Here is a 27272-nt window from a genome sequence, read left to right on the forward strand (position 1 = left end):
GTTTTGTTTCTTTTTCTTCTTTAAGGCAATGGACTGTGTGTTTGGTTGAACAATGTATGATCGGGTCGAACGGAGTCGGGTGGGGCGGGTTGCTTGGGGATGGGGGTAGGAAACTAAAAGTGCTTAGCTGGAATGTCAATGGATTAGGTGATAGGGTCAAGAGAGGGGTGGTGCTCCAGCTGATAAAAAGGAACATGCCTGATGTGGTTTTACTGCAGGAAACGCATTTAGTGGGCAACTCTTGTAGGGCCCTGAATCGCAAGGGTTACAAAATGGTCGCCCACTCTGGGTTCTTTTCGGGCTCCCGGGGGGCGGGCGTCCTTGTACGAGCGTCCCTTCCGCTTGAGATAGACGTCACCCTGCTAGATGATAGGGGGCGTTACGCTGCTGTGGCGGGGAGGTGGGAGGGGCGTTCCCTGGCCCTGATGCCGGTTTATGTTCCCCCTGGTCTCCAGTCTAGCACCTTCCGTGACCTTGGTGGCGCCATTTTGTCTTTGCCCTCGGGCCTGCTGATTCTAGGGGGGGACTTTAACTCAGTCTGCTCTGGTACCCTGGATCGTCAGCCACCGAGAGACCTCCCGGGTTCCCAGACGTGGCTGCCGACCTTCCTTGACTCTATGGGTCTAGTGGACTGCTGGCGACTTTTACATCCGGCGCTTCGCCAGTTTTCGTTCCTCTCCGGTGCTCATGGAAGTCTGTCCCGCTTGGACTATGTCCTCACCCTTGCGGCGCAATCGCCCGCCATTTCTGAAGCGCGATTTTTGGCAAGAGGGATTTCCGACCACTCGCCGTTGTGGATCTCCTTTGACTTTGGTGTCCTTTTGTCCAACCGCCCGGCAGCCGTAAATCCCTGGTACTTCCGCAACCACAACATGCGAGAGCTGCTGGCCAAGGCCATAGCCTTATACTTCACGGAAAATGTTGGCTCAGTGGGCTCTGCGGTCACCCTTTGGGAGGCCTTTAAAACGGTGTTGCGGGGTGAGGCCTTGACTCTCATCGCGGCGGCCAAAAGAACTCGTGATGCTGATCTCCTGCAGGTTGAGGAGGAGGTCTTGGACCTCGAGTCCCGTCTGGGACCCGAGCCCGAACCCGCCCTCCTGCATGAACTCGCCCTGAAGCAATCGGAGTATCACGATCTTGCCACGGATGCAGCTCTGCTCTTAGCGAAGGAGCAGCAAGGCCGCATCTATGACGTCGGAGACAAGGCTGGTAAATTGCTGGCCTGGCTGGACAGGCGGGAAATGGTGAGCCGAGTGGTTCCGGAGATCCTGTGCGAGGACGGAGTGGTGGTCACTGATCCGAGTGCCATCGCCGAGTCCTTTGCTGACTATTTCCGGGGGGTCTACACCTCCGGGTCGGATCGTTCCGAGGTCGACTCGGCTGAACTCCTCTCGGCGATAGACCTCCCCTGCCTCTCTGAGGAGGACAGGGTGGACATTGACCGGGACATCACGGCGGACGAGATCGCCTTGGCGATCCGCGCTTTGCGTACGGGTAAGGCTACCGGACCCAATGGCATACCGGTTGAACTATATAAGATCCGGCCGGACGTGATCTCTCCTCACTTGAAAGACATGTTCCTCCGTGCCCGTGAGGATGGCGTCTTCCCCTTGGACCAGCGACTGGCCACTATTGTGGTTATTCACAAAGACGGAAAGCCGCGGGATGTTTGTGGGTCCTACCGCCCTATTTCTCTCCTCAACGCCGAACCCAAGATCCTGGCCAAACTGCTGGCTAACCGATTGGTCGGGGTTATTAGCGACCTGGTGCACCCGGATCAGTCCGGTTTTATACCCCGCCGCAATACTGCCCTCAACCTGAGACGCTTACATGGCGTTATGGCCAGAGTTCACGCCCTCACTGAACCGGCGGTGCTGGCCTCCCTTGATGCCACAATGGCTTTTGATTCCTTGGAATGGAATTACCTGTGGGCAGTCTTGAAGAAACTTGGTTTTGGGCCGGGATTCCTGGGCTGGGTGCAACTTCTTTATTCTAGCCCCCTGGCTGCTGTTACGGTGAACGGTCGTATGTCTGCTCCCTTCGCACTTCAGCGGGGCACCAGACAAGGCTGTCCCTTGTCTCCGCTCCTGTTTGCGCTGGCTCTGGAGCCCCTCGCGGCGATGTTGCGCTCGCACCCCGACTTGCATGGAATCTCCTGGTCCCCGGGCTTTGAGGACAGGGTCTCCCTGTACGCGGACGACATCCTGCTGTATCTCACCTCCCCTTGCAAGTCGCTTATTGTGGCGTGCGATGTGCTCCGACTGTTTGGGCGTTACTCCGGCCTGATCATTAACTGGGCCAAATCCTCCCTTTACATCCTAAAGGGCGACACGCCGCGCCTTCCCAGAGGCTGTAATATCCAACTGGCGGGACAAGGCTTTAAGTACTTGGGAATTTATATTTCACATAACCCTAAGGCAAGGTATGACCACAACTTGCTCCCCCCGCTCCACCGTTTGCGGCGGGACGTGGAGAGTTGGCGTAAGCTCCCTCTCTCGTTGCTGGGCCGAGCGGCGTTATTTAAAATGATGTCCCTGCCCAGATTCCTGTATGCCTTGCAAAATACTCAGGACCTTGTCCCGGCCCGCTACTTCAGGGAGGTCGAGAGTCTGCAGCGTGCCCTTCTTTGGGACGGACGACCCCGTGTCGCTGTTCGGAAGCTCACCATACCATGGTATGATGGGGGCATTGCGCTACCAGACGTGCGAAGATACTACTGGGCCTCTCAACTTACCGCCATCAATCACGGTTTTTACGGTCCCGTGGACAACCCTGGTTATGCCATGGACCGCTGGCTTTTGCACGGAGGCAATTACTATCGCGCCCTATACTCTAGATCCTTTGATCGTAACCTCACTGGCCCGACCAAGGCGGCGGTCCACACGTGGCGGACGATCACTAAGATACATGGCTGGCAGGGCAGGCTGACTAGATTTACCCCACTCTTTGATTCCGATATTTTGGGTAAGCTTTGGCACACCAAGGGCTTCGAGAAGTGGGATCTCATAGGCATCTCGAGGGTTGAGGACATGCTCTCCAGGGGGGTGGTCAAGACCTTCCCACAGCTGCAGGCGGAGTATAAATTGAGTGCTACGGAGTTTTTCCGCTACGCCCAGTTACAACACGCAATAACTGCCGCCAGGCCGGAGGAGGGAGACATCCCCGAAAGTTCCCCTTTGGAGGACAGGGTGTTGGACGGGCATATGCCTGATAGCGCCATCTCTCTGTCCTACAAGAAACTGATCAACGTCCAGGTGGACCTCCTCCAGCGCTTGCGGGAACAGTGGGTGGCCGATGGGCTTGAACTGGACGATGAGGACTGGCAGAGTGCTGTGTCCTCCCCCAAGGAGGTAGCCATTTCCTCGCGTCTGAGATTGGTCCAGTTTAAAATCCTTCACCGAGTGTATGTCACCGGCCCTAGGCTGGTGCACATGGGCTTCTCGCCGGATGGCCTCTGCCGCCGTGGCTGCGGAGCCCTTGCCACCTTTCTTCATATACTGTGGGAGTGCCCCGTTATTGCCCCTTATTGGGAGAGGGTTCATAGAGTGATGCGGGAGGTGACTGGAGTGGAGTTGGCGGCGGAGGCGCGTAGGTGCCTCCTGAATGTTTGGGAGCCTAATGACTATGATACGGCGCAGACCCGATGGGCCACACTGGGCAATATGGTCGCTAAACGGGACATAGCGCAGAGGTGGGGTTCTAATGTGGCCCCCCTGGTGGTACAATGGAAGGCCAACATGGACTGGTGTATGTTGCGCGAAAAGACTGTGTATACTGCCAGGGGGCGGCCTCAGACGTGGAATAAGGTATGGGGTGCCTGGAATGCCTATAGAGGGGACTTGTGTTTACCACCTGCACCGTTGCCACGAGATGAACGCTTGTCACCATAGACGTTGACGACAGCTGTGTTACTCTTGTATTGATTCTCCTGTTCTTCCTTCCCCCCCCCCCCTCGCTTTTGCTACATTCTGTCTCAGTTCTTTCTATAATTTCTCCAGCTCCTTCCGCCTCCTACCGACTAGTGGTCTTCTTCATTTCCATTGCCTTTTTCGCGCCTTCGGGCGCTTTGTTTCAGTTTTTGTTTTTAAAAAATAAAAAACAACCTGCATTGTCCTGCAATGAATCGCTTGGCACTATGACCGTTCTATACTATGCTGCCTTGCCTCCGGGATGTTAGGCTGAATAGCTGTGTGCTTTTTACAATAAAGGTTTTAAAAATTTAAAAAAAAAAAAAAAAATCTCACTGAAAACCACTGTAGATCCGGCAAGGCCTGAGCAGCGACTATGCTTCAATTATCAGGAAAAACTACAGAGCAACAGTTGCCGGAAACATGCACACAGCCTCGCCAGATACACTGCAGGGACAGCCTCCCCGAAACACTGCACACAGCCTCCCCGATACACTGCAGAGACAGCCTCCCAGAAACAATGCACACAGCCTTCCCGATACACTGCAGAGACAGCCTCCCAGAAACACTGCACACAGCCTCCCTGATACCCTGCAGAGACAGCCTCCCAGAAACACTGCACACAGCCTCCCCGATGCCAAATTAAGGTGAGCCAGAAAACGAAAAAAGATCATTAGACCATGACAGGTAAGAACAGCAGTACCTATTCACAAACTTATGTGTGGTTTAGTATTTGCAATGTGCAGACACAGCAAGCTAGGTGTGTAGCGCAGTACAAGGGGGACACGTGGGAGTCGGGGGCATTGGGAGGACAGCTGGTGGAAGGGTTGGGAGTTCAGCCTGACCGCAGCGTGAACAAAGTGATGGGCTGGTGGTCCACGAATTTAAGTGTGATAATCCCCACATAAATGGTGGCACCGATTGGGTTGGGCACAGTGAAGTTTGGCTCATCAGGTGGGCAGAACAATGTAGGTTAGTCACTGCTGCCTGCCTCTGGATCACACATGAGTTAACCCACCATGTTGGAATACTTCTTGTATGAAATAAACTTGCAGCAAACTGTTTTCCAACAAACCTGTTTTGTGTGATTATTTATTGCAGTGCATGCGATGTACATCATGTGGGGGGAGGTTGCCTATATCGGCACTATGGAAAAGCTGCTGCATTCTTGTAGATACTGAATTATTGCGGTGCAAGTGAGGGAAACGGGTCTAGGAAGAGGGTGAATCATCAACCCTTGCATGGTGTTCGCATCTGAGAATTACTGCTGCACCCTCCCACCCCACGCCTTGCTTTAGGAACTACAAGGGTGGAGTTCTTGATGGGCCTCTTCTATCTGTAACTCTGCAGACAAAGGCTCAGCTCATAATTAATATGAAAAGGTGGGCAAGGGAGTAAGTGAAGGGATGGGTGGATGGCTGGATGGATTAGTAAATGGGTGAATGAAAAGGTGAAAGGATGAATAATAAGAGAAAGGATGGATAGATGAGTGGAAGGTTGGATGGTATGTATGGGTAGATGGATGGGTAAAAGGGTGGATAGAAGAGTGAAAGGATGGATGGACGGATGAGTGAAAGGATGGATGAGTGAAAGGGAGGGTGAATGGACAAAAGGATGGATAGAGGAGTGAACGGGTGGATGGATGAGAGAAAGGATGGATGAGTGATAGGGTCAATGGATGGATTCATGAGTGCATGAGTAGATGGATGGAAGGAAGGATGGCCAAGTGAAAGGGTCAATGGAGAGAGAAAGGGAGGATGGATGATTGAAAGGGTGAATGAGTAGAAGGATGAGTGACTGGGTGGATGGATGAGTAAGTAAGTGAAAGGATGGGTGAAAGGGTAAATGGCTGGATGGATGAGTGAATGGATGGGTGGAAGAGTGGAGGGGTAGGGTGAAAGGGTGGATGGATGAGTGAAAGGGTGGATGGATGAGTGAAAGGGTGGAAGGATGTGTGAAATGATGGATGGAAGGATACATGATGGATAGGTTTACAAATGGTTGAATATGGATGGGCTTACTTCTATACTATTGCACAACTGCCTCTGATGTGTCTGTAAAAATTACCTTTTGTCCCGAAGTTTTGTCCTGAATTCTGACCCTTTGTCCAGAATTTTTTTACATTCACTGTCCTGAATTTGCACCCATGCCAGTTGGTCACCCTAAGCAAAAGATGGGTCATCCTGCTCTGAAGTGATGGCTACAGACTGTCCAGAGTGACGTCTGTGAGGGTGTAGGATGGGTCTCTACAGACTCTAAGAACTTGTGACATAGGAAAAAGTGCCCTTCAAGGTGATCCTGGTACTTTTAGTCGAGGCTCTTCCACCATCACAACTGATTTGTAATTGCCTGTATCTGAGAGGACTGGAAAGTGCGTCTTAAAATGATGCTCCCATTGCCCAAAACAACCCCGTGGCAGTTCCAGGTGAGCATCTCACCTTGCTCTTATGGTCTGACCTCATACTGTGTTTCACCTAGCATCTCAGGAAAAGCACAGTGTATTTTCTGTGTTGTGAAAGAGGGAGAGCGACAACAAAATTCACCCTGAAGGAAAACGTTTCTTATTCGTTCCTCCCTGAATCATTGGGCACCGGATTATAGTGGTTGGAGAGTTGCAGCGGGTATGGAGATAGTTGTGGGCCGGCAATAAACTAGGCTTTAAGCAAGTGGTTTCCTATACTTTCATGGCCAAAAGCTTCATCTTTGCCGGAAGAAACCGCCAATCAGTAATGCACTGGCAGAGAGGAGCGATGTAAAACAGGCCCAGTAGACAGTTCCTAATCATCCTTCTCTTTAAACAACTGCGATTGCGAAACTCAAAATAGTTTAGAAACTGGAAAAAAACAATGAGACAACCATATTGCAAAAAATAAATAAATACAAAAGTATTATTACACAAGATTATTTCCCCGCTGCGCCTTGCATCAGGGGTACTCCGATACATTTCCCACAAATCTATTTAAGTAGCACACATCCCATTCTTGAGAACAAACTCAGCCCTTAGCACCTGGATCCACACTAATCAGAATGGCACCTTCCAGACTCACCTTTGCCGTTTACGTGGCAAACTGTTGTTCTTGATTAATAAGGGCTTGATGTGCTCCGCCAGGACGTCATCGTGCTTGATGCACCAGTGACGGAGGATACTGGTGGTGAACTGGTCATCTGGGTGGCACGGTCGGCTCAGAACCATTTTCACCATTTCCTCGCTTGGCCTAAGAACAGAATGTATGTATCAAGATAGGAGCAGAGAGTACACACAACTAGACACACTCATTTGCTATCCCAAGACTTAACCCATATTTATTTCAGGTAATAAAGCTAAATACAAGGGCAGATCAAATCACACAAATGCTCAACGGTTTTCAAATAATTCTACTCTAGCACTAGAGGTTAGAATATTTGCAGTTCTGTGGAATACACCTTTTGCAATCCTTGAACAGGCATTTCATAACATTCTACAACTCACTATTAATCGGAAGTAAACAAGTAGAGGAAGGACCCAAGATCTGATCGCTTGTACACTATGATCCGTCTAGGCTCCCGGCTCCAGCGCTGCTCGGGAGCTTAATTTTGCGGTTACCCAGAGTCCCGGGGGCTGTTTCCAGCACGTCTCGGCAGCGGAAGGTGTAGCCTAACCCCGTGTGAAGCGGTCGCTCCAGCCTTCCTCCCGACCTGCAAGCGCTATAGTGGTATCGTAGCGCTGCCTGTCCACACTGCCATTCATCTTTTGAGCCTGCATTGCGTTATTTGTGATTTCACTCGTCCTGTGTGCATAACGCTGCTCATCCTCTCCTCGCATTGCTCCCAGTGCTTAGATTAATTTTACTGACCTTTGTGCGCAGCGCTGCCTCTCCCCTCTGCCTTAAACTTAATTTGAAACTGACTTCACTCGTCCTGTGTGCATAACGCTGCTCATCCTCTCCTCGCATTGCTCCCAGTGCTTAGATTAATTTTACTGACCTTTGTGCGCAGCGCTGCCTCTCCCCTCTGCCTTAAACTTAATTTGAAACTGACTTGGAAGCCGATCTGTGGCATAGCGCTCCGCATTTCTTTTTTCTGTGATTTCATCAATATTGTGTGCTGCCTGATTGTTTGCGCCCATAGCGTCCTGCTGTCCTTGTTATTGTTGACTCCACCATTTTGTTGTGCCTGCAGCCCGTCCCTCCCCCTACGCTACCGCCTCCCAGCTCCCAGCTCCCCCTCCCGCCCACGAATCACCAGGAACAGCCCGTCTGGGAAGCCTCTGTGACCAGCCTAACCCCGTGTGAAGCGGTCGCTCCAGCCTTCCTCCCGACCTGCAAGCGCTATAGTGGTATCGTAGCGCTGCCTGTCCACACTGCCATTCATCTTTTGAGCCTGCATTGCGGTATTTGTGATTTCACTCGTCCTGTGTGCATAACGCTGCTCATCCTCTCCTCGCATTGCTCCCAGTGCTTAGATTAATTTTACTGACCTTTGTGCGCAGCGCTGCCTCTCCCCTCTGCCTTAAACTTAATTTGAAACTGACTTGGAAGCCGATCTGTGGCATAGCGCTCCGCATTTCTTTTTTCTGTGATTTCATCAATATTGTGTGCTGCCTGATTGTTTGCGCCCATAGCGTCCTGCTGTCCTTGTTATTGTTGACTCCACCATTTTGTTGTGCCTGCAGCCCGTCCCTCCCCCTACGCTACCGCCTCCCAGCTCCCCCTCCCGCGCTCCGCCCCCTCCACTTCTCCACTTATGACAGATGCATCAACGCGCAGCGTCCACGCGCTACGGCAGCGCCGAAGGTGCGCCAAAGGTAAGCCCGTCTACGCCCGTCCGCGCCTGGACCGCGCCCAGCGCCAGAGCCCCTGGCCCTCGCACTGCCCAGCCCCCCCGCGTCACCTACGATGCCGCCACCCTCCTAGCCCTTAATCCCGGTCGCGCCCCTAACTGCGTCCAAGCCGCTCCTGGACGCACCCATGGACCGTTCTCCTGCTTCTCCTGCAAATTCTGCGGCACCGACAACATCTCCACTACGACCACACCACAGATTCCCGACCCCAACCACCTACAATGCATCCTCCTCAACACCCGCTCGGTCCACAGGCACGCCATTGACCTCTGGAACCTACTAGACACCATCTCTCCTGACGTCGCCTTCCTAACGGAAACATGGATGAACGCTTCCTCCGCGCCTGACATCGCCATCGCTATCCCTGATGACTATAAGATCACACGCAAGGACCGCACCGACCATACAGGAGGTGGAATCGCTATCGTCCATAAGAAAACAATCCGCATCTCAACCAGCTCTGATGCCAACCTCGCCAATTCCGAACACCTTCACTTCCAGATCCACATCGACCCCAAGACCACACTCAGAGGCACCCTCCTCTACAGACCACCAGGACCACGCGCAAAATTCAGTGAAGACATCACGGACTTCATCACCCCACACGCGCTCCCCTCCAAAGACTACATCCTTCTGGGAGACCTCAACTTCCACCTTGAAAAGATCAACGACCGCAACACCGCCACCCTCTTAGACAACCTCGCCAACCTCGGACTTAAACAACTGGTCACTTCCCCCACCCACATCGCAGGTCACACACTCGACCCCATCTTCACCTCCAGCAACCATGTCTCCTTCAGCCACACTTCAGATCTCCTCTGGACTGACCACAGCTGCGTTCACTTCACCTACAACAAGCCGAAACCCATCATCCACCTCCAACCAACTCTACAAAGAAACTGGAACAAAATCACCACAGACCAGATCTCCACATCACTCCTTCAAACCTCCCCAGCCCTCTCCTCTAACGCCAACGAAGCCGCCGCCAACCTCACCCTATGGTTATCCAACACCACCGACACCTTAGCACCACTGAAAAAACGGCAAAGCAAACCAGGCAGCAAGAAGGCCTCCTGGTTCAACGATGATCTCAAGAAATCCAAGAAACTCTGCCGCTCCCTTGAAAAGGCCTGGAAAAAAGACCCAACCACCAGCACCAAGGACGCCTTCAAAAGCGCCACCCGCACTCACCACCAACTGATCCGAAAAGCCAAGAAAACAGCATTCAAGGATCGACTTGACAACAACGCCCACAACAGCAAGGAACTTTTCAACATCGTCAAGGAATTTTCCAACCCCTCGGCCAACTCCAACGACATCACCCCCTCTCAAACCCTCTGCGACTCCCTAGCCTCTTTTTTCCACAACAAGATTGCAGACATCCACAACAGCTTTGACAACCAACCCGAAAACCAACCCACCCTACCAGCTGCTGACCATCTTCCCCCCGTCAACACCCTGAACGCCTGGAACCCAATCTCCACTGAGGACACCATCCGCCTGATGAATTCCATCCACTCTGGATCCCCCACGGACCCATGCCCTCACCACATCTTCAACAAAGCAGACTCCGTCATAGCACCTCACCTCCGAGACGTCATCAACTGCTCCTTCAACTCCGCTTCCTTCCCAGAAGATTGGAAACACGCTGAACTCACCGCCCTTCTGAAAAAACCAACAGCAGACCCCACCGAACTCAAAAACTACCGCCCCATCTCGCTTCTTCCATTCCCGGCCAAAGTCACCGAGAAAGCTGTCAACAACCAGCTCGCCGCCTTCCTCGAAGCCAACAAATCACTCGACCCCTCACAATCTGGCTTCCGAGCCAAACACAGCACTGAGACCGCCCTCATCGCAGCAACAGACGACATTCGAACTCTACTGGACAATGGAGACACAGTCGCCCTCATCCTCCTCGACCTCTCTGCAGCCTTCGACACAGTCTGCCACAGCACCCTTTTACAACGCCTCAGAAACATCGGAATCCAAGGAAAGGCACTGGAATGGATCACCTCGTTCCTCATCGGAAGAACCCAGAGAGTCCGCCTCCCACCATTCAAGTCCGAGGCCTCTGAAATCATCTGCGGCGTACCACAAGGATCCTCACTCAGTCCCACCCTCTTCAACGTATACATGAGCCCCCTCGCAGCCATCGCCCGCCAACACAACCTCAACATCATCTCTTACGCGGATGACACTCAACTGATCCTATCTCTCACCAAGGACCCCAGCACCGCTAAAACTAACCTACACGAAGGAATGAAAGAAGTCGCCGAATGGATGAAACAAAGCCGTCTGAAACTGAACTCAGACAAAACAGAAGTCCTCATCTTAGGTAAATCCCCCTCTGCATGGGACGACTCCTGGTGGCCGGAAGCCCTCGGAAATGCACCCATCCCGACAGACCACGCACGGAACCTTGGCGTCATCCTGGATTCTTCACTCTCAATGAACAGACAAGTCAGCGCCGTATCCTCTTCCTGCTTTAACATTCTTCGCATGCTCAGAAAAACATTTCGCTGGATCCCCTCCGAAACAAGGAAAACAGTCACCCATGCTCTAGTCACGAGCCGACTGGACTACGGAAACACCCTCTACGCAGGTACCACCGCCAAAATCCAGAAGAAACTACAGCGAATCCAAAACGCCTCAGCCAGGCTCATATTAGACATCCCACGCAACGAACACATCTCTGGTCACCTTAAAGACCTCCACTGGCTACCCGTCAATAAGAGGATCACTTTCCGACTGCTTACCCACGCACACAAATCACTCTACGACATCGGACCAGATTGCCTCAACTCTCGACTGTCCTTCTACACCCCCTCCCGCCAACTTCGCTCTTCCAACCAAGCCTTCGCCACTGTTCCTCGCATCAACAAGACCACCATGGGAGGCAGATCCTTCTCATACCTGGCTGCCAAAACATGGAACTCACTCCCCGCTTACCTTCGCCTCACCCAGAACCACCTAGCGTTCAGAAAGCAGCTTAAAACGTGGATTTTTGACAAATAATCCACCTCCCCTTCCTAAGCGCCTTGAAACCCTCTGGGTATGTAGTGCGCTATATAAATGTTTTGACTTGACTTGACTTGACTTGCAGAGCGCTTACATGCTTCATGAGACGCAGTATCGTCCCTGGCGCGACCTTGGAGGGATCTCGTGCCTGTGAGGCAAAATGGCGGCTGCCGGGAAGCTATGTTCACCGGATCCTGTGGTGCCAGCGGAGGTTGCCACCTGAAAACCTTGGCCTCCCATTTTACACCAGCACTAGAGGTGAGCCAGGCCCCACCGCGACAAACGGGGCACCCTCGCTGCTCTCCTCAGAGATGCGCTCCAGTCTGCTCTGCCCCGCGGCTCATCTGACCCCAAAATGGCGGCGCCTTAGGGACATCGGTGCCAATGACTCCCCGGACGGACTTACAAGCTCGTGATCGGCTGCTTCCAAAGCATTGCCTGAAGAGCTTGCCCTCCTCCTGTGCCTATCCAACTTCGGCGTTGCTACGGCTCCTCCATATGGCCCAAGATGATGTGGGATGGCTTTGTGGCGTGTTCTCCTCTCCTCCCGGGACAGGGAGACGTCTTTGCTGATGTGCCCCCACTGGCTGCCCGCCGCCCCCTCATGCAGTCTATCTTCCTGGATTTTGCCTTGCCCCATTGCATGATGCCTTGCATCAATGTTGGGTACCCCAGTGAACTTTCGCGGGAGCCACGACCGGCCGATGGTCTTTCGGCGTTGCTCCTGTGGACCCGAGCCCACATGCCTCCTCTCCCTTCCTGACCTTGATTTTTAACTTTGACCCCCCCCCAAGACTTCTCTTGGCACTTTGGGTCATAATCACTTCTTTTGGCCTGGCCGCCATTTTGCTGCTGCTCTCAGATCCCTCGTCCTTTACCCTTTTCACTCTTTTCCTCCTTGACGATCCTCAAATGTTTCTTCCCTTTTCTGCTTTGCTTTTTCTCCATACCCATGTATCCCTCTCTCCCAATCTACTATTTGTATATTTATGTATATAGAGACAGCTCTAATCACTAGTGTATGTAGTAGACGATTGTACTCTCTACCATTCCTATCTGACACTTAGAGTTTATCCATTTGTATCTCCTCCTTGAGTGACTTTACTACTTGTACATTTGCAATTTATTTCTGTTCATATCTCTTCCTTGTGTGTCTTTACAATGTATACTTTCGCAATTTCTTTTTCTTGTTTGTAACTTTTATGTAACACATGTAATCCTAAATCCTTATGTAGCACAACTGGTTCTTATGTAAAGCGCTCTGACACCTTTGGGTAAAGTTTGCGGTATAGAAAATCGCATAAAATAAAATTAACCGTATCCTCCAACACAGACCACATTTCCGATTTTATGTTTATATCAAAAAGCAGTTCTATGTTGCAGTGTACTCCATCTCACAGCATAGCTGCACACACTACTTTCAGCACACCTACCCAGAAGAGCTTGGTAGTAACACGTAAGAAAATACCTATGATCTCACGAATAAGGATACCTCAGCACAGAGAGAGCAGAAAATCTCCAAGTCCTGAGAAACCAGAGGTTGAGGTATCCCGACAGGTGTCAGGTAAATGCAAATATATGTTCAAAGCTCTTTGGAACTATTGCATTGTTAGGAGAGGCTCACAGCAGGTGCCCTCAGCAACACCCCTATCCCCTCCATGCAAGACTGAAGGTAAGGCTAGAGTTTACAAGAATCAAAATAAGAATAATAATCTGAAATGTAAAAGAATAAACAGGACCATTCAAACTTGAAATGGATCCACCTTTCTACAGCTTGCTGTTGTGAATCAGGTACTAAAAGAGGGCAGGCTAGGATCTAGAGAATGACAACATTACAAAGCATGGCAAACTGAGAAACCTCCATCTTATGGCAATCCGAACAGCAGTGCTTGGACAAGGGGCTGAGAAATCATCTCAGAATCTCTCTCCTTAGAAGAGCAGATGACGCACTTTATCTCAATTAGATTGAGCTCTAAATCCTTCCGAGGAATCATTACCTGCTATCCCAAACAGGACTTGAGTTCTGAAAGTATCCATCTTAAAAGTGCTTGATTCTGATCAATCACATTGCCAAGGCGGGCCTCCACACTTAAAATACATTATTGCAGCGGTTCTGAACCTTTTGCCTTATATGGATCTCCCCTGATTCAATGTAAGAAGTTCGGCCTAAGCAATGTCTATGATTTGAAACTCAGAAATATACTAGAAAAACACCAATAGGCATACTTCAAATAAATACACAAATTACGAAATATTCTCTTTAATTCATATTAAAAAAAAATCTTTTAATGTATGGTTGCAACTATAAAAAAATGTTCTTTCATTAACAACATGTAAAGAAATATGTTCGATTGTACCATGTCACTTTTTTGCTGATTAAACCATCCTCTCTTTTTACCAGCCTGTAGTAGTGCTTCAGTGGAGGCGGTCAATCATTCATACTTCTGCTTGCTGTTACCATAAATGAAGCGAAGGATGCCAACTTAATTTTTAGTTTACAATTTCCAATTCTTTCATATTTACAGTGTTTTCTATTGTTCAATTTTGCCTTTTTATATGCATCATTTCTTACTCTGCTAATATTTAATTTTCTAAACAGTCGTAGACCCCTAGGAAGTGCCACGGATCGCCTGGGGTCCACGGACCACACGTTAAGAACAGCTGCATTACTGTCAATTCTTGTACCTTTTGCTTTCTAAATGTAGTACCCAAGTGCCCTTTGTGAGAAGTTGGCCTGGTATATGATGCTCACTAGTTCTAGTGATCACCTTGTACCATGCCAAGCAACCCTTATGATGTTTGGTTGTAAGTCAACCTTATAGACCAGCTATCCTAGTAGCGTGGACTAAGCAGTCTTAGGATAAACTCTGTAAAGGCATGTGAAGCAAGCTGTTTTACCATACACAATCCCCTTGAATACCAAATGAAAGGACACCACACACATATATATTGAAAATATATATATATTTATTTACTACAATAACCCCTATACTCTTATGAGCACAGAAGCAAATGCGTTAAAACAAAACGCAGTTTAAATATACAAAAGTTGCACAATATGGATGAGCCCTAGGGGCCACCTAAACCATATACTAAAATAGTGGTATAAGAACCACCTAGCTGAAAGGAAGTAGGCCTAGGGCCTTGGGAATCGCTGGAGCTGTTCGGGACTAACAGTGAAGAAGTCGGGAAAGGCCCGCGGGACACGGGTGCAGCTCTTAAAGCACACGCATGCACCAATGCAATGTCAATGGTGCGTAAAAGTTATAAAGTTACTGTTTAAGGAACCTTCCGAGTGACCTAGAAGGACAAAACTTAAGACCTAGACACTAGAGGTGTCTATCAGTGTAGGAACACCGGCGTTGCTGAGTTACCTCACCCACAGGAAGCGGGTGCACAGGTGCAAAGTAGTGTTGGGTTTCGTCACGCAGGTCGATGGTGCCTGAAGATGAAGATGCTGCAGGCGGGTCGTCGAGGAGAGTTCCGGTGGATCCAAGGGTGGATCTGAAGTGGTGAAGACCTGAAAGCAGAGGGGACAATGTTCAAAGTCACTAGCCAGTGACTACTCTGGAACCAGGATGGATCCAGGCGATGTCGGGTGCAAACAGGCGGGCGATGAGGTGTAGCTTGTCTCTGCAGCCACGTGGACACGAAGAGGTGGAGGACGTCCAGGAGTCTATCACGAGCTGTCCCACGAAGGCTCTAGCTGATGGCGGCGTCGGCAACTTGATTGGAGCCAACAGGCCTTGGCTAATGCAAGCCACGCAGGAAGTGAAGAAAGCTTATCACTCGGACTAGCAAGGTCAGAGCGGGTGCTCCTTTTTACAGGAGCAAGGGCAAGTCTGGAGCAACCAGACCTGCAGTGTTGATTTTAGGTTTCGTCGCCAAGATGGCCGCTAGCCACGTGGCAAGTGGCCGGGATGGCGCGTCGAGTGGCAAAGTGCAAAAGGGCCCCACGCAGATCGTGGAGATGCTGGGGGGCTGATCTTTGGTGCAAATGCTGCTCGGTGGTGGGGCTTCTCAAACCCCAAAGCACAGCGTCGAGGGTGCCTCGGGTGCTGCGCAGTCAGCTTCTCGGGGGTCTTTCGAGATGTCTGGTCCCACGTCTCTCGGTGCCTCCACGGGGGTCTCTTCTTTGCAGGGACTGTGGATCAGGCTCCGAGATGTCTGGGAGTCTGGTTCTCGTCGGGCTATGGGCTCGGGCTCAGGCAGCGGCAAAGCAGACGTCGAGTTGCTGGATGGTGCCTGTGTTCACAGGGTGGCCACTCCTAGGCCAGAAGGGAGATACTCTTCAGTCTTCTGTGCAGCAGAATGTCGAAGTCCAGTCTTCTTCTTTGTTTCAAGTTGATTTCAGGATGATCTGAGGTGCTATGGCACTGCTCCCACTCTTATTCCCAATCTGAGGGGTGAATCACCTGCTAGGTCCCTCCTCTGGGTGGGACCAGGAAGGGGGCGGTTACACCCCCTTTTCTTTGTCCATCCCCGCGCCAGGACTGGGGCTGGAAAGCCCCAGCACCGGTTTGGACTGGCTTATGCACAGGGACACCTTGTGTGCCCCAGGCATGTCTCAATCTATTCAGCCCTGTCCTACCCAATACACAAAAACCTGTCTGGGGTGGTGCTCGCACCTCCCAAGGCAGGAAACCCTTTGTCCAAGCCTCCCTCGCTGGAAGGACTCCCAGCAGCAGGAGGTCAGACTTGTGTCTGTGGTGGCAGCATCCATTTTGTGATGCTGAGGGTCGAGTTTAACTTTAACCGGGGTTCAGGTTATGTACATGTCGTGTCCCTCTAGAAGGGTGGAATGCTATTCCCGTCGACAGGACTGTCGAGGGGATAGTATTCCAAATCGTATGACACCTTACTCGACATGTTTTGATAAAGCCAAACCAAAGTTAGCATATAACCGCGAGGATTATAATGCACTTAAGATTATATGGTATGGCAATATCCCGGAACAGCTAAGGGAGTTGTTCCCGACAGCTGCAGACGGGCTCAGCTCATGCCAGAGCACCATCTCACATGAAACCAAGCACTCTGCCTCCAGGATTGCTGAGGCCTTCCATAGGAGTGGCTTATAGGTTAACATGTGTCCAGTTAGGGTTAGATATAGGGATACTATACCTAAGTAAGAGGTGATTACACCAACTTACCCCAGCTGAGTGATCAGCCTGTTGTGTCAAATATGGAGGCCAGGCCAGGGGTGGCACAATACATGCTGCAGCCCCTGGTAGGCCTTGGCTACACCTATGCCCTGGGTACCTATGGTACACTGTTACAGGGGCCTATAAGGTGAACCAGATCCAATTGTGTATGTACCTAAGGTATATGGAGTCCATTTTAAGGAGAGGGCAATTAGCCTGGGGCCCTAAATAGCAGGATCCCAGGCCAACTATGTCAAAAACCAGCTAAACACCAGGCAAAAAGTTTGGGGGTAACCATAGTCAGATATCCACCTTCCTACACCCTTTTGCCTCGAACTACGGAAGACGACAGAAAACAGTAAGCATAGGTAAAAAGGCAAAGTTTCTGATCTTGGGGTACAAAGTATAACTTTACTGTGAAATGAACTATCTTTAGAAAGTGTGGCAGGTCAAATGGTGCCAACAATGTGCCAAGTTTCCCTACTCATCCAGCTGAAGAATGCCAGTGAGAAAGCAGTTTTTGAAGACAAGTGCTGTAAATAGCATTAATATAATAGTTACATTAGCAGCTTACGAAATAAATTCAAGTTCCACAATGGGATAATGTAGACAACAAATCTAAAAAAAGAAACATATCTTGCATCACTGGTAGCTGAAAAACTGAAATTAAGAGAACCTAGATCAGCGGAAAACAGACCTGTAGAGGTTACAGCCAAATAATTCTTTACTCTGCCTTTGTGAAGACAATTTTCCTGCCATAACGGTCACAAACTGTAAGATATGGGCAGTGTTAGTTTGCAAAAAGATCAAGGCTTTCTTATTCACAACTTAGACTAAATACCCTACCTGCTGGAATACAAAGATTTTGTAGACGCCACGGGCCAGCTAGACAAACAATAAAAGCTCTACAGCGAAGGCACTGGCCTAGTTGTAACGTTTTGAGGCAGGATGTTGAGGTTGCGAAGGCTTGCGTAAAGCACCAGACCATCTTGTTCTGAAGGCAGGTTTCCCTTCAGGGGAAGAGAACATAAGTGAGTTGCTGTAGATTTGGATCAGAGGGTCACTTCTGCGGGTGGGGCTGTTGGGTCAACACATGCTCTCTCTCGATGAATCTTCCGAATTACTCTTGAATCATAAGAACTGAAGGGACCGCACAGTGAAGACCAAACAACCACTGCAGAGTCTTTGAATCTCTCAAGTGCTCCTTCGGGAGCTCCCTGCAGTGGTTGCATGCAGAAGTCACATACTCTTGTGGACTCAAGCAGCATGGGGTTTGCTTGAAGCCCTGGTATAGTCATTGTTAAAAACACACACCTAATTTCAGATCCATATAATGAATGCTGACCACAAATGAGTGAGTGCAGCTCGGGGAAAATACAAGAACGAGGAGCTAATCCCAGATTTATTCAGAAGCTGGAAGGATCTTTGAGATAAACAGAAAGGGCCGTCACTTTCTTTGAAACATAGTGATCGACCCAGCAAAACTCTGGTCAGGCAGTTGTGAAAAGTACATTAAAGCAATTTTTCAAGACAACCTTAAAAAGCACAGGGTCAAAGGGCTATATGTTTGGGCACATGAAATGTTGTTTGCAAGAGAAACAGGTGGTTTGCCAAGCGGATAAGGCATAAACAATCGACAGCCTGTAAACATGTACATCCCATTTTCTGAGCAGGAAGGTTAAGTAAGTGAAACTGCCCGATTTAACATCTAAACACTAAATGCAACATGCCCTATTAATGTGAGTGCAAAGGAAAAGAAGTGTTCAACATTTACCAATTTGTTGGGGCTACCGGCCATAATCAACTAAGATGGTATTATAAAAAGTGCTATATTACACTTTATTGTAAATGGTTTTGCCACCCGCTGGAGGTTGGCACTGGGGGAACTGCTCAAGCACCTATCCAATCAAGGCACCTGCTTTAGCATCTAAATGGATAAAATATTCAAGCACAAAAGTGTTCACTGATCTCCACGTAGCCACTTTGCAGAGCTCAATAAGAGTGGCATTATAAAAAGCAGCCGCCATTGCTGCCATGCCTCGGGGGGACTGAATTTTCCGTCAGCTTGAAGCCCCCTTTTCAACTCGAGTTAACAGTTAGGTGCACTCCTAAATCCTCCTTTAAATGGATTACTTGACATCGGAATAGCCTTGACATATGTGAACAAACATTGCCCGATTGTCCTAGCTTTCTTAGCCCTACCTATGTATTATTCGAATGATCATCTGGCATCTTATAACCTGAGAGTGCATTCTCCATTCATTTCCAAATTCTCGCAAAAGGCTGGTAAAGCTACGGTCTGAGACAACGTAGCCATGAAATGAAGTGTGAGTTCTCAGCTCCATCTTGCCTCAAGGAAACCCCAAAATACTGCTCATCTACTAGAGCTGTTTTGATTTCACAAACCATACAGGCAGAAGTCCCTGCTATCAAAAACGCTACCCTCTGAATCGAATATTTAAAAAACACCAGGGCATTGGCACTAAAGGAAAATCCATTGACAAACCTGCCACTAGTTAGCTGGATTGCTGATCTGCAGAAAGTTCTAACTAAAAGGGATCCTAAAATGCACCTCTGGTTAGGACCCTTCCTATACCCAGCACATTGAGGTGGGGCTTAGCAATAATGAATAAATATGGCCACCATCCTCTTCCGGGATGAAAGCTTCTTGTGATGATGCGAAATGCACCAAGATCCCAGAATCGTGTCCATTTCTTTTAGTAGCATGTCCTGATGAAGTCTTAACTTTAGATCTAGTTGTCCGTATTATAGAACTTTGAACACCATATCACCTAACGGAGAGAACTCAGTATGTGGTGATAAAATGACGCTGCTGCTCTGTGACAATTGGCCCCGCCTACAGAGGAGGCTGATGGGAGATGCAACTAAGTCACAAAATACCCAGGTACCATATTTTCCTCACCAGTGTGGGAGAAATGAGAATCATTGTTTTTCCAGACCTTCTAAACTTCCTCATAGTTAAAAATTAAACGTCTTATAAAAGCCCATTTCCCACGTCTGTAGTTAACAGCTATAGGAATATTAGTCAAAGATAACTCAAACCAAGTCCAACTGTAGATCATCTGTGCTCTCCTAAGAAACTCTTCATTAAATCCCGTGATTCAGGCTGAAAATGTTTCTACGGCCTTGAATGACCGGTGAATTTACAAATGCTTAAGTTACTGATTCCAATAAATGAACGGCCTAATTTTTTGTGCATATAAAATATACTGGTTTTCTTGTCTGTCTGAACCAGTGTAATCTTTCCCTGCAGAACACATAGAAATGTATGCAAGACATGCCTGATGGATCTCAGCCCAAAGATGTAACTGCAGTCCAGGGTCTGAACTAAAAGATCACACAGAAGGGTTCTTACCTTTTCCAAGACACCGGCTTAATGATTCCCGCCCCATTTAAAGCCGGCTTCAATACGAAGTCTCCCTTGTTTGTGGTGTCCATCGACAACTGGAGAGACTGAAGAGCATGAGTAGAAAGTGAGACTCTGCCGTTCCAATGGTCAGAAATAAGCAGACCTTCTTCAGTTGACCACGCATCAGAAATAGTCTCAAGCAGGATCAAGTGAATGCAGCAAGAAATTATGGCGAGACAACTAATCCGATAAAGGGTAAGGAACTAGTGAAACTGAGATACATGTCTTCTTCAAAAGGGAACAGCATCTTTTGTGCATACCCACATTTGTACTAAGGAAGTCACTCTGGTGAGGAGTCAAAGGTAGATGTCCAGGATAATCGATAATCTCGGATAAGAAGCAACATTTTAGGTGATCCACAGTGTCAACAGCTTCAGCCACTGAAGTGGCTTTCAGCAGCTCGATGTCCACATAGACATGGAGGTGTGGATGCTAACGATTTGCAACCAGTATTGCAAGGCATCCGAAACTACCCTTGGAGCAGACTTCAAACCTAAGAATAGAAACTCGAGCTAACAGTGGGAATTATCCACCAAGAAACAAGTATCGGCCGTGGTTCCTTCCCACTGAGAAATGGAAATATGCACCCTTGAAATCTAATATGACCGGAAAAAACCCTGGACGGGAGCTAAGACTCATAATGTAACTGCAAACTTTTCTGTCATTATAAATTTGTTGAGGCAAAGAATGTCTAAAATGAGCTTTTTGCCTTTTGGTGGCTTCTTGGCCACCAGAAAATATAAATAAGCTCCTTTTCACAGTTCTCCAACAGGAACTTCCTTCACTGCGCCCTTTGCCAGAACGATTGCAGCCTTCACTTGGTGAAGCACCGCATGCGCCATAGAAGGAATCTACCGCAGCATGGGAATTTCCAATGGAAATTGAAAGAATTGAAGTCTGTGAGCAAGGACTTAACTCCAGCTCCCCAGAAAGTTATGAGATTTCTTCCCAACTGGGAAGAAAATCTTGCACTCAACCTCCAACCGGGTGTTGGAAGGGAAACAGACACTGGAAACAGTATTTACTTACAGTGCTCAGTTCCCTTGAAATAGACAGATGTTGCATCTCCGCAACCTCTTCATCTGTGTCGTGGGCAGGACCGAACAGGTGTCTATCTGGTTCTTGAAACCTCCGATATCTCCTTCTAGCAGCAGCCCTAGGACTTCCTAAGTGAAAAGGTTTATATCCGCTGTTTTAACAGAGTTGTCATCTGTGTCCTTGTCCTTTGTATTTTACTACCTGAATGAGGGCCGGAAAGAGTAGAGCTGGAAAAAAGGGGATGGGTAATATGCTGCTGGACCTCTGGACTGAAGCCAGACAAAATAGCACAAGCATACCACTGGATCAGCAAGCACTCCACGAGCAAACACTAATCTGCAAAATCTGCTGGTGGGCTACCCTATGGTTGGAATGTCTCTCAATATGAACGCTTTCCCTTCAGCCTCCCTTCTTTTGAAAAATATCGCAAAACAACCTATCTATTCTGACCTACCTGCTTCAATGTAACCTGCTTAAGGCGTAGGTAGCACTGGCTGCATGGGGTGAAACCCTTCTTTCTCTGTACACCCCTAAACGATCTCCGCCTATATGGAGATGTTGTCGTCACTGGAACTCCTTAGAACTTTTGATATCACAAAGGAGTCAGATGACAAGCTCCCTTGCTGAAACACTAAGTTCAAATCATGAGTCTTATATTTAAAATCACAGGAGTGGAAAACTGTATTATTGGCAAGCTGAGGAAATACAGACTGAGTTGACTGGATCACATAGACCACAGAAACATAGCCTTTAAAGGCTTCTCCGGGTCTCCAAAGTGTCAAATCACATAACTGTGGCATGGAGTGCTGTACTGGAATGTCAAACTCCCTTGGCACTGTATTCATCTGAACCAGAAGGGATAAAGGAATGACGCAAGGCAGCATTTTTAAACTCCTTCCTGTAACCACATACATCTCCAAGTTCATCATCTGGTGGCATAGTGCCTAATTAAACTCCGAGTCTTCCTCAAAAGAGCTGCAATGTTCTTCCGCCTTAGGAACCGTCACATTCAAGGTTTGCTCCAAAACCCTTCTCAGCTGATTAATCTCCCTTTGCACACTTTATGTCCCCAAACCTATTAGTACATGACTGTTTGGTGCCAATACTGTAGAGTTGTGTTTGCGGAAACCGCAGGTACATCCCCAAAGAGGCACACCGATAATGATCATCAAACGTGATTCAAAAGTTCATTTGAAACGTAACATTTATTTTCTTCAATGTTATTTTGTATATTCCGTTTTGGATTATTCTGCTGATATTCAAAGCATATCAGAGGACAACATGGTTAAACATATGAACAGTTGTTTCCAATGCATTTCGGGCTGTTCAGCCCTTGATCACGGAAAGGCTGAGGAGGAAGAATACGGAAAAAATGTCAGGGGTAATGTGATTGTACAGCATAGGAGTTATATACAAGTGCTCGTGGTGTTAAACTCTGGTTAAAGAAACGGGTGCCAGACGATGGAGTGAAGGGTGAGGGGGTTGTGTCAAGATTTGTCTATGGTGATGACAATACGAGGAGGAGCCAACTTATGAAAACGGGTGATCACATTAGAATGTGAGGTTACCATTAACGAAGTGCTCGATATTGGTGCAGACGGGTGTGGGGGTGCTTCGGGAATTACCGATTGCGTGCTATCAAAGCAGAAAAAACGGGTGGGTGAAACCGCGGGTTCGGCGAATACACCGATGTGTAACACTTACTTCATAGTGAGTAACGTGGTAGCGCAGGAACGTGCTCTCAGGCAGGTTACCGCCGGTTGTCTAGCGTGTTAGGGAAAACACGGAAGTATAAATAAACAAACAGTGTGAACGGACTAAAACATGCAGGGAAGGTTACAATGGATAGTGGAGCGGCCATATTGGAAAGGTGAAGTGGTAGATGGGCCAGTAAATGATACAGGAGCAAGGTGAGACAAATGTATAAACAGTACAGAATCATAAAAAGCAACTAAATTCAGTGCGGTCATTAAGCCCATTCGGCTTTAGAGTCTGTAACAAATAGATCCATTCAAGTTCTCTCCTGAGTAGAAACTTGGTGTTGTCAGTCCCTTCTCTCTTAGAGACGGTTTCTAGAATAATGAATTTCATTTGGGCGATGGTATGGCGAGCATCAACGAAATGCATGGCGATGTTGGATTTTTCTGATTTCAGTCTGATGTTTGACTTATGCTCGTTGAGGCGTATTTTCATTTTCCGTTCTGTCTTGCCGATGTACAGTTTGCCACATGGGCATTTTAACGCGTAGATCACATTGGCAGTATCACAGGTTGCATCAACACGAAGTTTAACTTTGTGTCCTTTCATTGGGTGCTGTATAGTATTTCCTTTTATTACATTGTTGCAATGATTGCAGTTTAGGCACGGTTGAGTGCCACGGTGGTGTTTGGGTATGTCTGTGGGTTTTGCAAGGATTTCCTTTATGTTGTTACTCCTAGTATGTGCGAATATTGGAGGTTTCGTGAAACTGCCCTGGAAATCGGGTTCACTCTGTAGAATGGGCCAGTGTTTCCATATTATTTTCTTGTATGTGGAACTTGCAGTGGAAAATTTAGAAACAAGAACCATGCGTTGATCTGGATTTTTCTGAGTTTTTGTCATGCTGTCTGATCTCGATATGTTGGTAACACGAGCACGTGCTTGTTGTAGGACGTTGTTGGGATAACCTCGTTCAAGGAACCTGTTTTCCATTTCTGTGATGCGTTCTTCAACCAAAACTTCGTCAGACACTATGCGCTTGACACGTAGCATCTGAGAGAATGGGAGATGTTTTTTAAGGGAGCCTTGATGAAAACTAGCATAATGTAAAAAGTTGTTACGATCAGTACTTTTTCTGTAGAGATCGGTGACCAATCCTTGTGGAGTGTTTTTTATATGAACATCCAGGAAGGCGATATCAATATCGCTGATGAGCCATGTTAGTTTGATGCGTGGATCTTTGTTGTTGATTTCAGTCATGAGGTCATGTAAAGATTCCTTGGTGTCTGACCATAAGAAGAATAAGTCGTCAATGTACCGCACGTACAATCTGGAGTGGTTTTGGAAATTTGAATTGGTGTATATATGGTGTCTTTCAAAATTCTCCATATATGTATTCGCGTATGACGGGGCAGCACAATTACCCATTGCCATCCCAGAGAGTTGTAGAAACCATTGATCATCAATCGTGAAGTAAGAGTGGTACAAAGTGAAAATCATCAATTCAATTAGAAATGTTTGCATTTTCGGGTCAATTTCACTGTTAAGTAAGACTTGTTCGATTGCTTCGATGCCTCCTAAGTGTGGTATAGAGGTATATAGGGCGCTCACATCAGCAGTACATAAAACATACGATTTATTGTTAGGATTTTGTACTTTGGAAAGTTTCATGAGAAAATCGGTGGTGTCTTTAATGTAGCTGTCTGATTGAATCACTAAAGGTTGCAAATACTTATCAATAAATTTTCCAGTCATTTCATGTATGGACTGCTTGGTAGACACTATGGGCCTGAATGGCGGATCCATGAGATTTTTATGGATTTTAGGACTCATGTGTATCGTTGGACTTTTTGGACAATCAATAAGCAGATCTTTCTTGGTGCGTTCTTCGATCACTCCGTTCTGGAGTGCTTTGTGAACAATATCTTTCAGAAGGTCTTGATATTCATTGGTGGGGTTGCAGTTCAATGCCATATAGGTTGAGGTGTCTTCTATATGTTCTTTAAGTTTTCGCCTGTACATCTCGCTGTCAAGTATTACCAACGCGCCACCTTTATCAGCTTTAGTGATTTTGATGTTGGGATTGTTGGCCAGCGATTTGAGAGTGTCTCGATCCTTGATGGTTAGATTCTGAATTTTCCTTGGTGTTTTAAAGTTGATGTTAGTTAAGTCTTTACGAACTAGTGTCTCAAATAAGTCTATGCATTTATGGCTGGTTGGTGCTAAATATGTACTTGGTGGTCGTAATCCTTTGAGTTCATCATCCTTGATTGTGGTTGACGGAGGTAAAACATTGTCGAAGAAATGTCTGAGTTTACGGGTAAATTTGAAAGTACTAACTTCAAGTTCCAACAGATTGGTGGATGTGGTTGGGATAAATGAAGTGCCTTTTTCAAGAAGTTTCATTTGATAATCACTGATCTCTGTCTTCGAGATGTTGATTACGAGACTTGTTTCTTTTTGGCAATCGTACTTCTCGTGGTTGGTGGACTTGTGTCTCTGTCTTTTGATTTTGCTCCTCCTGGGTCTTCGGGTAGAGTTTGGCTGACCTCTAAAAAAGAACGCAAAGTTTCAGGCATATTTTGTGCTTGATTGGTATTTGATGTGTTGGTCTGTTCTTTGTTTGGTGGTTGCCTAAAGGGTTGGGGACGCTTAGATGAGAATTTAGTTGAATCTGAGTCAGATGATGAAGTGTCTGTGTTCATGTTGGGTGGTTTGTTGCGGCGTCTCTGGGCATAGACGTCAGCCCATGAGTAAACTTCATCTAGCTTGTAATCAAGCGTATCACGGCGGAATTTTCTGACTTTACGTTCATGTATTTCTTTCTGATATTTATCCAGGATCGTTTTGGTGTCTTCAAGTATGGATGTGAGTTCCTCGGGTGTTAATAGATTTTTAACTTCATCCTGTATCTCTTTCATTTCTGTCTCCAATTCTTTGAGGATGCCGGCCAGTTCCTCTACAATCAATAATATTAGGTCAAGGCTACATTTGTTTAGTATCCCGTTCCATTTCTCCAGGAAGCTTTTTGAGTTTTTACATAACAAAGGTTTTAATGCGATTCGTAATCCGCGTGGGATCCTGAGTGCCCGGTGATAACGCAGTAGTGTGCTCGCATGGAGCTTCTGATTGATATGTCGTTTAGATAGGTAGATTAATTGCTTCACACATTGCTCCTTGTTTCTGGTGTTGGTGGTAGGGCTTATATCTTCCTCAATCAGCGCATAAATCCTGTCTTTTTCTGTTTCATCATATGCCAATGTGTGTGCTCTGGCTTCTGTGCTTCTGCTGATGTCGTCGAATTGCATTTTGAAAGTGTGCTACCCCACCGTGGGCGGACAGTGAGATATGACAAAAGAGAGTATTGGCAAGCTGAGGAAATACAGACTGAGTTGACTGGATCACATAGACCACAGAAACATAGCCTTTAAAGGCTTCTCCGGGTCTCCAAAGTGTCAAATCACATAACTGTGGCATGGAGTGCTGTACTGGAATGTCAAACTCCCTTGGCACTGTATTCATCTGAACCAGAAGGGATAAAGGAATGACGCAAGGCAGCATTTTTAAACTCCTTCCTGTAACCACATACATCTCCAAGTTCATCATCTGGTGGCATAGTGCCTAATTAAACTCCGAGTCTTCCTCAAAAGAGCTGCAATGTTCTTCCGCCTTAGGAACCGTCACATTCAAGGTTTGCTCCAAAACCCTTCTCAGCTGATTAATCTCCCTTTGCACACTTTATGTCCCCAAACCTATTAGTACATGACTGCTTGGTGCCAATAACACCATATGAATTGCTTGCTCCGTTGTGTACCAGCACTGAGTCAGATGGTATAGACAGGAACCTTGGGTCAAATACTTCCCAAAGAACAGGAGGAGGTACGGGTACCTACATAAAAGGCACACGTGACACTTTGCTGAGAGGTGTGATAGCCAAGAAAGTAGGAGTATAAGATTTGAGTTGAGAAAAGTTTTAACTGATTCTGCCTAAAGGTGAGCGGTCTCATTTGTAAGTAGTGTCCTCAAGTCAAGATGTTAAGGTCATATGGCAAGTAAAAAAGGTATCTAGAGCGTATATTCTAACGCAACTTGCCACGCAACAGTCCATTTGTGACAGCAACCAAACCTCAGAATAATGAAGATAAGCCAAGAAACATTGAACAAACCTCTTTGGGTGAACAAACTGTCAATGGAACGCAAAATGACTCTGTAGAACAAAA

The 27272-nt window shown here is 47.7% G+C and overlaps 1 protein-coding gene across 1 annotated transcript in view; it reads right to left on the minus strand.

The window, feature by feature from the left end:
* Positions 1-27272, minus strand: part of INTS3 (integrator complex subunit 3) — a 677967-nt gene that overhangs the window by 49574 nt on the left and 601121 nt on the right. The window contains exon 26 of the mRNA XM_086947563.1: positions 6956-7123. Coding sequence (XP_086803689.1) covers positions 6956-7123 — 168 coding nt within the window. The remainder of the gene's footprint in view (positions 1-6955; positions 7124-27272) is intronic.

Source organism: Lissotriton vulgaris, chromosome 12 (genome assembly GCF_964263255.1).
Source record: "Lissotriton vulgaris chromosome 12, aLisVul1.2, whole genome shotgun sequence".
NCBI classification, from domain to species: domain Eukaryota; kingdom Metazoa; phylum Chordata; class Amphibia; order Caudata; family Salamandridae; genus Lissotriton; species Lissotriton vulgaris.